Genomic DNA, 11,726 nt, shown 5'->3' on the forward strand with positions numbered 1-11,726 from the left:
TATTCAGCTACTTAATGTTATTTTAAGAAAAATATTATCCACTACTGCCACCTGTGTGTATAATAGCCTGTTTCCCAGAAAGACAACGAATGTTCAAATGGCGATGAAATCCGAAAGTTCGCATATTCAACGTAAACGCTTCCCATGCAAGAACATGACACGAAATCCATTAGCCTGGCTATAATTTCTCGGATCTCTTTCAATTATAATGTAATTTTGCCACGATAAATTATACAGTAATAAATTAGGGTTTCCTCCAAAACGCTAGATGGCACCTCTCCCTGCGCCGTAGCTTTACAATCTCAGAAATTTGCAAGATTTCTATTGCGTTCGAACCCCACACGCACAGCTGCAGGACACACGTGTGAGCAATGGCTTCTGACAGGCTGCTATTTCACGAGATGGGTTTGGATGATCGCCTGCTGAAGGTATGAAAATGGACCCTGTGTGCTAATTACTATGTTCATGTAAATAGCGAGTAGTCAGACTTCAAATCAATCTGACGAGTGAATATTTGTCTTGTAGTTGTATTGTTAAAACTGCGTTGCCTTTCCAAACGGCTAAGTAGCTAGCAAGTTAGCTAGTCGGCTATCAATATGGCCATAACAACTTCTCAGTCTAGCTGACTAGTTATACATTTTGTATCCGACTAAATGAACAGTGACTTACCTTGGATACTACTTCTTGATGTTACTCTTCGTTGACTGGTGATGGTCATGTCTCTGTAGGCACTGGCGGACTTGGGTTGGGCGCAGCCCACCTTGATACAGGAGAAAGCAATCCCTCTTGCATTGGATGGAAAGGATTTATTGGCCCGGGCTCGGACCGGCTCCGGGAAAACCGCTGCCTACGCAGTGCCAATCATCCAGCGCATCCTTACCTCCAAACAGGTGAAATCAGTAATCAGCGTAAACAAATTAGTCAGCTAGCCAAAACATCTAGCTGTTCGCCTAGTTATTTCTGACTGCTGTGGCTGTTCTGTTCTCTAGCTCTGTTCAAAGTATAGCTTTGACTTTGTTGCAAATGGTGCATGTATTTTTGTCCTTTAGTAATGCCAGATTTACAATCTAGACGGATTGAAGTAGTTTTAAACGATGCAGTATTTTCGTAGAACTTAGCGGTTGGTGTGTGTGCCCATGCAGACGGTGCGCGAGCAGGCGGTGAGGGCGCTGATCCTCGTGCCCACCAAAGAGTTGGGCCAGCAGGTCCAGGCCATGGTGCGCCAGTTGACTGCTTTCTGCGCCAGGGACGTGAGGGTGGCCGACATCTCCGGGAAAGCCGATGTCTCCGCACAGAGGTCAGTCACGCAGCCAAGTGCGGTGTATAACCTGGCCTCTCCTAAAGAGTTTCTGGGTTAGGGGATGTTCAGGTTTTTGCGTATGCATATGCAGTATGTGCTTCTGTACCCGTGTGCTTCCGTTGAATGTACGTTCTGCTGCCCAGGCCCATCCTAATGGAGAAGCCAGACATAGTGGTGGGCACGCCCTCCAGGGTTCTGGCCCACCTCAGTGCCCAGAATATGAACCTGCAGTCCTCGCTGGAGATGCTGGTCATCGATGAGGCCGACCTGATCTTCTCCTTTGGCTTTGAGAGTGACCTCAAGAGCCTGTTATGGTACGAGAGCCTCGTGTATGGCCCACACACTGCCACACACTCACCCATAGCACACACACACACACACACACACATACACACACACACACTATCGCACCCACAACAACACGTGCACATTTTTGTGTATGTTTTAGTTTTCTTAAGTGAGCGCACAGGGTGACAAATGCTTGTGATGCACGCCCACCTGCACAGCCAATCAGAATGCGCAGACCCAAAGGTTGTGTGAGTGGCAGGCTGTTCTGTTCCTCGCCTGTGATGCTGACCCACTGTTCCGTCTGGTTGTTTGTAGCCACTTGCCTAAGATCTACCAGGCCTTCCTGATGTCTGCGACTCTGAACGAGGACGTCCAGTCCCTGAAGGAGCTGGTGCTGCACAACCCTGTGAGTAGCAGTCGGGCTGCGTAGCGCAACGCTAATTAATCCATCGTCATGGTAGTCATGACAATGCAGGTAGTGCTGGGGAATGAGGCTTCACCATGCTGGGTCTGTGTGGAGGGACAGTGGGGACAGTGATGTTGGGGCTAAACTTAGCAATTCTCGGTGGGTTGATTCCCGTGTTTGAGATTAATTTTGGGGGGTCGTGAGGACGTACACTGGGGACTGTGAAGGAAAGGCGGTGAGGAAGTGCTGTGGGGGTAATGGACGGCATCCCGTTACCACGGTGTCTCCTAGGTGACCCTGAAGCTGCAGGGCTCCCAGCTTCCGGACAGCACCCAGCTGCAGCAGTACAGCGTGCAGTGCGAGGAGGAGGATAAGTTCCTGCTGATCTACACGCTGCTGAAGCTGGGCCTGGTCCGGGGGAAGACCCTGCTGTTCGTCAGCGCCGTGGAGCGATGTTACCGCCTCAAACTCTTCCTGGAGCAGTTCAGCATCCCGGCCTGCGTGCTTAACTCCGAGCTGCCTGTGCACTCCAGGTAATATTCAGCTCCGAGCTGCCTGTGCACTCCAGGTAATATTCAGGTCTGAGCTGCCTGTGCACTCCAGGTAATATTCAGCTCTGAGCTGCCTGTGCACTCCAGGTAATATTCAGCTCTGAGCTGCCTGTGCACACCAGGTAATATTCAGCACTGAGCTGCCTGTGCAGTCCAGGTAATATTCAGCTCTGAGCTGCCTGTGCAGTCCAGGTAATATTCAGCACTGAGCTGCCTGTGCACACCAGGTAATATTCAGCTCTGAGCTCCTCATGTAGTCGAGGTGATAATTATAATGATTGTGTTCCATTTTTGGGAAGTATTCTGTTGCAGTCAGTGTGTTGTGTAGCCCCTGTCCATTTTGAATGGGTGAGGAGCTTGTGAGCTGGACTCACTGTGTTCCCCCCCTCCCCCCTCCTCTCAAGGTGCCACATCATCACTCAGTTCAACCAGGGCTTCTACAACTACATCATCGCCACTGACGAGCAGAGCCTGGCCAATCCCAGCGCGCCGCCGAAGGGGGACGAGGGCACGGGCAAGAAGAAGAGGAAGAAGAAGAAGAAGAATGCCGGGAACGGAGCAGGGTGAGCGAAGGGCAGGCGGTGCGAAAACCTGTGGGTCTCAGTTTCAGGACGGTTATGTCTGGCGCTTCATCCGTCTGGCCGATGCGTTTATCCTGAGCACCTTCCGAGGGTCGAAGCGCGTTACAGTAAACTAGTCTGACTCCCGGGATATAGGCTGTGGGTATAAGCCTGCCATTGGCCGACTATTTCAGTCGGAATTCTCCTCCCCTTCCGCTATCTGCGTTTCTACCGTTTTTGCAAGGGCACCGTCGCTGCATCCTGGTTCGTAGCGCCACCCAAGACGATTGTGATTGGTTTAAAGAAATACAAACAAGCCAGAGCGTTTTTTTTGTCCCCTATACCGGAATGATAATGGGTTGAGCCAGACCTTTCTCCAGCGCTGGCACTGCGCTGAAACGAAGTGTGGGGATAGGTCTGGCTATGCGAGACTACACTAAACAAGACCAAGTGTACACAACATGAGCCTTATTTATGCTTCCTTGCGATGGCACGATAACGATGGGGACACACATAGATTGAATCTAAGCCTAGGACAAACACAAGTACGAAGACAGGGTAGATCGTAACGCTATAAATAGCAACGCAAGGCTCGTTAGAACCCGCTTCACATCGTGCGAGAAAGTGACCTGAGGTATTGTGTGCAGAAATGTGCGGTACAGCACTCGTCTTGGTGCTATGTAGTACGACACTAGAGACGCAAAGGAGCATAAATCTTAACGTGCGTAAATAAATAAAATACTATAATAATGGCTGTAATCGCAGAAGGTTTCTTTGAGGAGTGGTTTGAGGTTGGATGGATGAGTGCCTGAATAGGGAGGTATTCATATGAGATATGCAGATAATTTCTAGTTTGTTTTGTTAATTGTGTGTGTGTGTGTGTGTGTGTTTGCTTTCTGTGTCCTCAGAGGTAAAGACATGGAGTACGGCGTGTCCAGGGGTATTGACTTCCAGAACGTGTCGAACGTCGTTAACTTCGACCTCCCCGCCACCGTGGACTCCTACATCCACCGTGTCGGCAGGTGAGGTGTTCTCGCTTCGCGTAGGCGTTAAGAAACGATGAAATCGAAGGCTGTGGCAGTATGAGCCGGGGGGGCACGGGGCTCACCCGAAATGATTTTTTCGCTCTTTTGTCTTCTCCAGAACGGCCCGAGCGGACAACCCCGGCACGGCCCTCTCCTTCGTGTCCCACACAGAGCTCCCCCTGCTGGCCCAGATCGAGGATGCGCTCACGGGAGGTCCGCACAGCATCACATTATAATGATGGATTGCAGTTACATGGAGCTTTACGTAGTCTCAGGATCTGAGAATTCTTTAAACTGAAGGGCGTATGATCACCACAACTCATCACCGGTTAATCTTTAATGACCCCAGTGGGTCTGGATCTGAATGGCTTTGACTACCATGTTACTTTTACATTTCTGTCGGTGGTAATGTTCTACTAGCTGTACTCTTTACGTGCTCTTAGCCCAGCGTAACGCCCCTGGGAATGGGCACCACTCAGCTGGTAATGTCTTCCATTCTGTGTGTTTTTCAGAAAACGCAGACACTGCCTTGAAACCGTACAGCTTTAAAATGGAGCAGATCGAAGGATTCAGGTACAGGTGTCGGGTAAGTGGATCCTAGTCTTCTGGGTTTTCCTAGTAGAAACTAGTCTTCCTGGTAACATTGCCATAGAAACTATTGGCAACCACATCTGACAAATAGCTAGCCACTAATGATGACTTTGGCCTGTGAGAATGGCCCCCTGGACCTCAGTGGGGGAAAAAAATGCTAACTGAAGTGTTGTTATAATGCCCAGAACAGTACTAAGAGTAACGAGTTTAAGTCTTGCATGCTTACGTTTTTGTTGTTGCAATGGTGGACCTCGGCGTGCGTAGAGGCTGATACTTGAACAGGAGCGTGTGTGTGTGTGTGTGTTTGTGCGTGTGTGTGTGTGTGTGTTTGTGCGTGTGCTCACTGCAGGACGCAATGCGGTCAGTCACCAAACAGGCAGTGAAAGAGGCCCGGTTGAAGGAGATCAAACAGGAGCTGCTTAATTCAGAAAAACTCAAGGTGAGTGAGGTGGTCTCTGCTGGAGAGGTGTATTCATTGCATGGCATTACATTCCATTTAATTCAGCAGGTACTCTTGTCCGAAGTGTATAAATGTATTTGAATTGGTGTATCGTGGGCAGCTGGGACAGGCAATCGAACCACTGATTGCTCACCCGAGTGCTTGCTACTCGTTCCTCTTCAGACGTATTTCGAGGACAACCCCCGCGACCTGCAGCTCCTGAGGCACGACCGCGACCTGCACCCCGCCGTCATCAAGCCCCACCTGAAGAACGTTCCGGAATACCTGGGTGAGCAGAGGAGCTACGATACAGTGCTGTTGTAGGAGCCAGACGCACACAGGCACACACTCACAGTACTATTCCCCGCGCTGGCCTGTAAGATTGACACTGTGCTTTCCGCACCGTTTCGCAGTCCCGTCGGCTCTTAAAGGCTTAACCAATCCCATCACCGGAAGGAAAAAGAGGTGGAGACCTTCAAAAGCTGCGCCGCCAGGTGTTGTGAAAAACAACTTCAAGGTGAGGCATGCCTGCTACAGGCCAGCCGTGTGTGTGAGGTTCTCCTCTGAGTGTTGTTTGAAGCAAAGCTTTGTTTCGCAGTACAAATGTAGTTAAAAAAAAATCAGCAAAAAATGAAATGCATTAAAATTTGTTCATCCTTCATTCTTTTTCCCCCCTGAAAAAAGTAATACTGTATGCGATGTCATTTCCTGTTGCGTCAGTGATTGGCAAGTGATTTCCTGTTCCCACAGCATCAGCGCAGAGGCAGGAACCCCTTGAAGAGTTTCCGCTACACAGGGAAGAAGGGCGAGGGAAGGGCCAGCAAGCCTGGCCAGTCCTAACCCACTGCTCTCACCATGGACCAATCAAAGACTTTGTTGGAGCTAGGTGTCATCCAGCACCGCCCACATGGATTGGCATACATGGCTCACACATGCTGTGTCTCCTGTTTTGTCATTTCAAGAAAACTCAGAAGTGCCATCAGGCTGTGGATTTTTCAGAGGGTTGGTCAGTTCAGAAATATCGGGATCTTGGTATATACACACGTAACTGTTTGGATAAAGGAAATATTCCGCAAGTAATGTGGTTCAACTGACTGACTCTCAGAAACTTTATGGGGATGTCTGGTTTAATACTGAATTGGATTGCTATTTTAAAGAATTTCAGTCACCTGTTTCACAGTTCTAACATATGCAATCTCTTAACTGGCTGTGTGGTCAGTGGTAACAATGTGATCAAAGCTGTTGTTGAAAAGAGAATTGCATTTGGTCAGAACTGGATGACGGAGCTGTATTGGGTGCCCTCGCCCGACACATGTCCACCCATCTCTTCACTCGAGTAGAATCCCGTTGCTGTTCCAAGCATTGTGATGTAATGTGTTGAACTGAGCGACTGCAGCCTGCTCAGAGCACACAGCACAGTCTGTTCTCCCTCCTGCAGCCAGAAGGGGGCGACATGCATACCTTTTTGAAGTGTCCGGTTATATCTTGAGCTTATGTAGAGGACTTTTTTTCTCTGTTAAATAAAAAAAAAGTCTTTTTTTATACCCTGTCCTTTTTGATTGTTTGCAAAGAGTGGAAGGAGATTCTTTTGGTATGTGAAATTAGAAGATTTTTTGCAAACGTCTTGCAGCGTAATACCAATTTTCTCTGTAGTGAAATTTATTTTTTGAGAAGTGTCACTGAGTATCCATCAAAATTCAACCAGGAATTTTAGGCATTTTACAGTCTTCCATTTACAATTTTTCTCATACTTCCATCAGGGAGTCTTTTAGTGGGCACTAAAATGAATAAAACTGAATTTTAGACCAGGTATCATGTTAAACATGATTTAACCAGATACAGGGGTCTAAAGATGTTCCAAAATGGCTGACAGTTTGGGGGGGTTAACTTTTTATCTGATTGTACGTAAGTAAAAATCTCAACGCAAGTTAATTTATGGTAACTATACAGAATGCAAAAATGAACGCAAAGTACAGCTTTGTCCAAAATATGAATGTAGTACATATGAAAATTTGATCAGCAAAATTGTTTTAGAATGAAAAGTCATGTGTGGTGGTAGTTTGCAGAAGTGTGGTTTTTCTGTTGGAACACTGAGCCAGCTCAGTTGGTGGCCAAAGACAAAATTGCATTCAAGTTGACATAACCATATAAAACCTAATATATCATTTTAACATGAAGGAGTATTTTAAGGATGCCATCCATTTCCACAAATTAGCTGTGTACATATCTCCATGAAATTATGAAAGAATGAGGCTGAAAAATACTGTATACCCATCTGATTTTCTTCTGTTGAAGATGTATCACCACCGGCATACATTGTTAGTCATTATTTTGCATAGATGGCTTGTTTTAAGGTATGGATAACTTTGCCTGCCCTTGTAATATTGCAAAAAGAATTTGATTATTATCTCTTATTTTTCCCAGCGACGCAGGCATCTGTAAATGATGCCTCAATGCCTGCCATTTTGGATGGTCATTGATCATTTATTTTTTCAATAACCGTTTTGCATCTGGAGCTCTAGTTTCAGGCTCAGTCTTTAAAGATAGGTAAGGAATATGTATATTAAAAATGAAGGGGTTCTGAGGAACCGTCCCGACGGCCTAGTGTTCTCCATGCCTTAGGTATCATTTGCCATTGTCTGACTGAAGAAGCTTCACAACAGGCCTCTTTCATTAGATGAAGGCCATGTGGGTCGAAGCTTTGTTGCAAGCACAGTTGGCTTACGTTGTGAAGGGGCTACTCTGTGCAACTTGTTTTTCTTGTCGTAACACAATGTACGCTCTCACCTCTTGATTCTTGTCGAATCAAGGGCGGCAGCGTAAGTATAATAGTTAGGGAACGGTGCCTGTAACACCAAAGTTTTTGATTTCAATCTGTGGTGCTGCCATTGTAAGCTTGAGTAAGGTTCTTGCTTCAGTAAAATATCCAGCTGTTATAAATGGATTTTATGTATAAATGTGCAATTAGTAAGTCTGCTACATGCCAAAATGTAACATCAATCCCCATGTGGAAAATCGCGAGCAGTCGTACAGTTTATAAGTTTGAATCTTGTGCATAGAGTAAAGCCCTTTGTGGAAACAGGCTTGTCATTGTGCATGTAGAGGACTATCAGAAACACTGTAAATGTTACACTGTGAATGGGTCCATGACATTGTTGCGCAAACTGATAGCGTTGCACGTTATTTGCAGTAATGTCCTGTCGGGTCAAGGCTCCCTGACCTCCTGGAGACCACCTCCAGCGATATCCGCTGCACATATCCGAGATCGTCTCTTCAAGATACGCGCCCCGCCCCCATCCCCCCCACCCCCCCCCCCCCTCTCAAGGCCCCTCCATCAGCTCATCAATCGCTTTTTATGGTGCGCTCGCCTGTGTGTGAATGCCGCGTTTATCTCTACCCAGGTTCCCGCCGCAGGCCTGCGGGTGAGGGGTGATCTGAAGAACACAGCGCGGTGGTCCTATCTGCAGTGTTGCCAGTGGAGATAACGGACCCATGAGGCTGGAGAGAGGGGGACTTCTCTCTCCTTCAGAGCTCAGAGGCCTTCTGCAGTTTTCATTGAAGGCTGTGGTGAACAGTAAACATTATAGTTTTTCAGCTCAACCCAGCTTCCCAGTTACTGAACACACATGATCATATTTATGGCTTAATCTAATACCAAGTCAGATTTAAAGAGTCCATCTACCAATCAAAATAACTTGATAGGTCAGATGACTCTAATTGGCCAATGGAGTGCAGACTTTCAATTATGAAAGCAGATGTTCATTCAGCCAATGAGAACGACACCAGAAAGGCGTTACATCATACAACACAAATAATATAGAACCAGTAACCCTGCAAAAAAACAAGCTTTCCTTGTCAAGACTTTCTTCTGTACAGTTTTTCATTTGGAAATGTTTTTAAAGCCTGATGGTCTAAATACTGCAATTATGTTTTTTAAAGAAATTTTAAAAGCGTATGTGTACATACATATGTGCAATAATCTAATTAATCTCAAATCAGGTCTGGCGGAGGGATAAGTGGAAAAATATTTCTCTCTGAAGGTATGTCTGGGATATGATTTTAATAAATTTTATTTAACATTTACTTGACAGTGATAAAGTGGTCTCAGCAGACTATGGTCTACAGTACAGTGCAGGCACAGGGTGCCTCAGCCTATCACAAAGCAGATACGGGACACCTCACCTAACCCTGCCTACTGACCAATGAGAGTGCAGGGGCGGGGCAACAGGAACGTATGTTTTTTTATGATGTTATGTCCACAAAGGAGCTGACAGGCTCAAATGCAGTTACAGTGGAGCTGATAAATGTGTTAATCTTGGTTATATGGTGACGGAAGTCTGTAGTGAAGCACATGAAGAAACCCCCTGACTTCACACGTCCGCAGGCGCACGCACTCGCCCAATCACATTCAACGCATATTGCACACGGTGTTTGCAATATTCTGGTTTTTTTTTTTCATAATACTTGCCCGTCTGAATTGAATTCGGCTCAGGTGAATTACTTGGCCAGTTAAGAATTTTCTAGTTTTTTGGCTTTGAAAAACTCCTTTGGTGCTTTGGTAGTATGTTTGGGATCATTGTCTTGCTGTAGGATGAAGTGCCATCCAATGAATTCGAAGGCATTTGGTTGAACTTGAGGTCATCAATGAAGACAAGTGAGCCATTACCTGTGGCAGCTATACATGACTGAACCATAACACCCCACCATGTTTCACAGAAGAGGGGGGTGCTTTGGATCTTGGGCATTTACTTTTGTCCTCCACACTTTGCTCTTGCTATCACTCTGATGCAAGTGAATCATGGTCTCATCTGTCCACAAGACATTTTTCCAGAACTCTGCAGGCTTTTTTAGATACTTCTTGGAAAACTAACATGGCCATCCTAATTTTGAATGGTTTTGTTCTTGCATCTTTTATAGCCTCTGTAGTTCTGTTTGTGAAGTCTTCTGTGGACAGTTGTCACTCACACATCCAAGCTTGTTTCATGAAGAGTGCTTCTGATCTGTTGTACAATGTCCAATGTTGTACATTTTTTCTTCTTTTTTAGCCTCCTAATGGCTTCCTTGACTTTCATTGGCACAGCTCTAGTCTTCATGTTGGTAAACGTAAATAACAGACTCCAAAGGCAATCAAACGTCTACAAGCCAGATTATATACTGAAAGCTCTCTTATATCTGCACTATGGAAGCAATTGAACAAAGCTGACTAGTCAGAAACACCAGTGAAGGCAAACCAAAATGTATAAAAAAACCTTTAATGAAAGCTGAGAATCTGCACTCTTACCAGATGTGCATTGTTTGATTACAAATCTAAAATTGTGGTGAATGGAGACAAATCAAGAAGAAATATGTCTTTTTCCCAAATATTATGGAGCTCATAGTATATATTTTTATATAATGTAGATTGCATTCCTTTTTGTATGGTTTATTTCCCTGCTTCACCACAAAAGCAAACCTCATCTCCACTATTTTGATTGTAGTTTTTAGATACATTTTGTTAATAGATAAATTTGTGTAAATTCTGTGTGTCACCTAGTGTAGTCTGATGAAACATGTTTGCAATTTAACTATTAAATAAACTCGGTCTTCAAGATTAGACATGGAATCAAAATAACAGTAATATTTGTGTGTGTACTATGATGCGTTTGTTATAAGCAAAACTATAGATCATAAGCAGACATGTGCAGCTGTGTAGTGTTGAAGACTTCTCATCTCAAAAAGACAAACATGGTTAATAAAACTGTAATAAAATGCACTGTCAAACCTTAAAACATTTTAACAGTGACGCAAATTTATTATTGTTTTTGACTCTTATTGACTGGATACACTCAATAAAAATGTTGTCTGGTGGAGAAAATGGATGAATCATCTTTCTGAACAGAAACCTCCCAAGTTTGGTAGATAAAGGCAAATAATTAATACAGTTACTACTTCCCAGAAGTTAATGTTTGCCCAGAGGAAACCACATGAGATGATCATTGTTTAGTTCCTGTATCCCTATGAGGATAGTTTCTGTGATGCTCACATGTGCTGAGCACAAATCCACAGATTAGCACCGTAACTCACACAGGTTTAATTGTGAATTGGTCTGAAGTAACTGTAATTCACTCTGATCAAAGAATATTCCCAGTGACTGTGTCAAAGAGGAACTAGAATATATTTTTCTGGTCGTTTCCTTTAGCCAGGGGAATTCTGGGAGTGTTTTACTTTCAAACTTTTCCGTCCATTTATGATGAGATGAGGTTTTTAGCTCACAGTGAATATGTTGCGAGTGGATAGAGAAACATGATCCTAGATCTGCAGCTCCACGCTGAGATGGGTTATGAATACTGAGCTCAGAACAGGTATAAACCTGCAGTGTCTCCCATTTCTTATCACGATTTGCAGCTTGTCTAATCAAAAATCTGTCTGTGTTATCAGCACAGGTTTTAAGAGCGGAGTGAAACGGATAGTGTATATAACACCAATGTGTAAGCATTTAACGTGGTGTTGGGCCATTGTGTATACAAAGTGTGGCCTGTTTGTGCCATTGCCTTCAATTTACTAACATCTGGAATTTTTCTGGGGGA

General features: G+C 45.0%; 1 protein-coding gene across 1 annotated transcript; it reads left to right on the top strand.

Moving 5' to 3' along the window:
- The first annotated feature begins 276 nt into the window (after positions 1-276).
- Positions 277-6,701, top strand: ddx56 (DEAD (Asp-Glu-Ala-Asp) box helicase 56). Its single transcript, XM_035391775.1, has 14 exons — positions 277-428; positions 729-890; positions 1,143-1,297; positions 1,444-1,614; positions 1,904-1,994; positions 2,286-2,527; positions 2,950-3,108; positions 4,014-4,127; positions 4,249-4,343; positions 4,643-4,716; positions 5,071-5,160; positions 5,344-5,449; positions 5,574-5,677; positions 5,911-6,701. Exons 1-14 carry the CDS (start codon positions 372-374, stop codon positions 5,998-6,000), a joined length of 1,710 nt encoding a protein of 569 aa, XP_035247666.1. The 5' UTR covers positions 277-371; the 3' UTR covers positions 6,001-6,701.
- The last annotated feature ends 5,025 nt before the right edge of the window (positions 6,702-11,726 follow it).

Source organism: Anguilla anguilla, chromosome 14 (assembly GCF_013347855.1).
Source record: "Anguilla anguilla isolate fAngAng1 chromosome 14, fAngAng1.pri, whole genome shotgun sequence".
NCBI classification, from domain to species: Eukaryota; Metazoa; Chordata; class Actinopteri; order Anguilliformes; family Anguillidae; genus Anguilla; species Anguilla anguilla.

Bases quoted from the DNA above. Each gene is read 5' to 3' on its own strand.
- ddx56 (XM_035391775.1), top strand. From the start codon at position 372: ATGGCTTCTGACAGGCTGCTATTTCACGAGATGGGTTTGGATGATCGC. The intron at 1,615-1,903 runs GTACGAGAGCCT...GGTTGTTTGTAG, and splicing joins GACCTCAAGAGCCTGTTATG to CCACTTGCCTAAGATCTACC. The intron at 1,995-2,285 runs GTGAGTAGCAGT...GGTGTCTCCTAG, and splicing joins AGCTGGTGCTGCACAACCCT to GTGACCCTGAAGCTGCAGGG.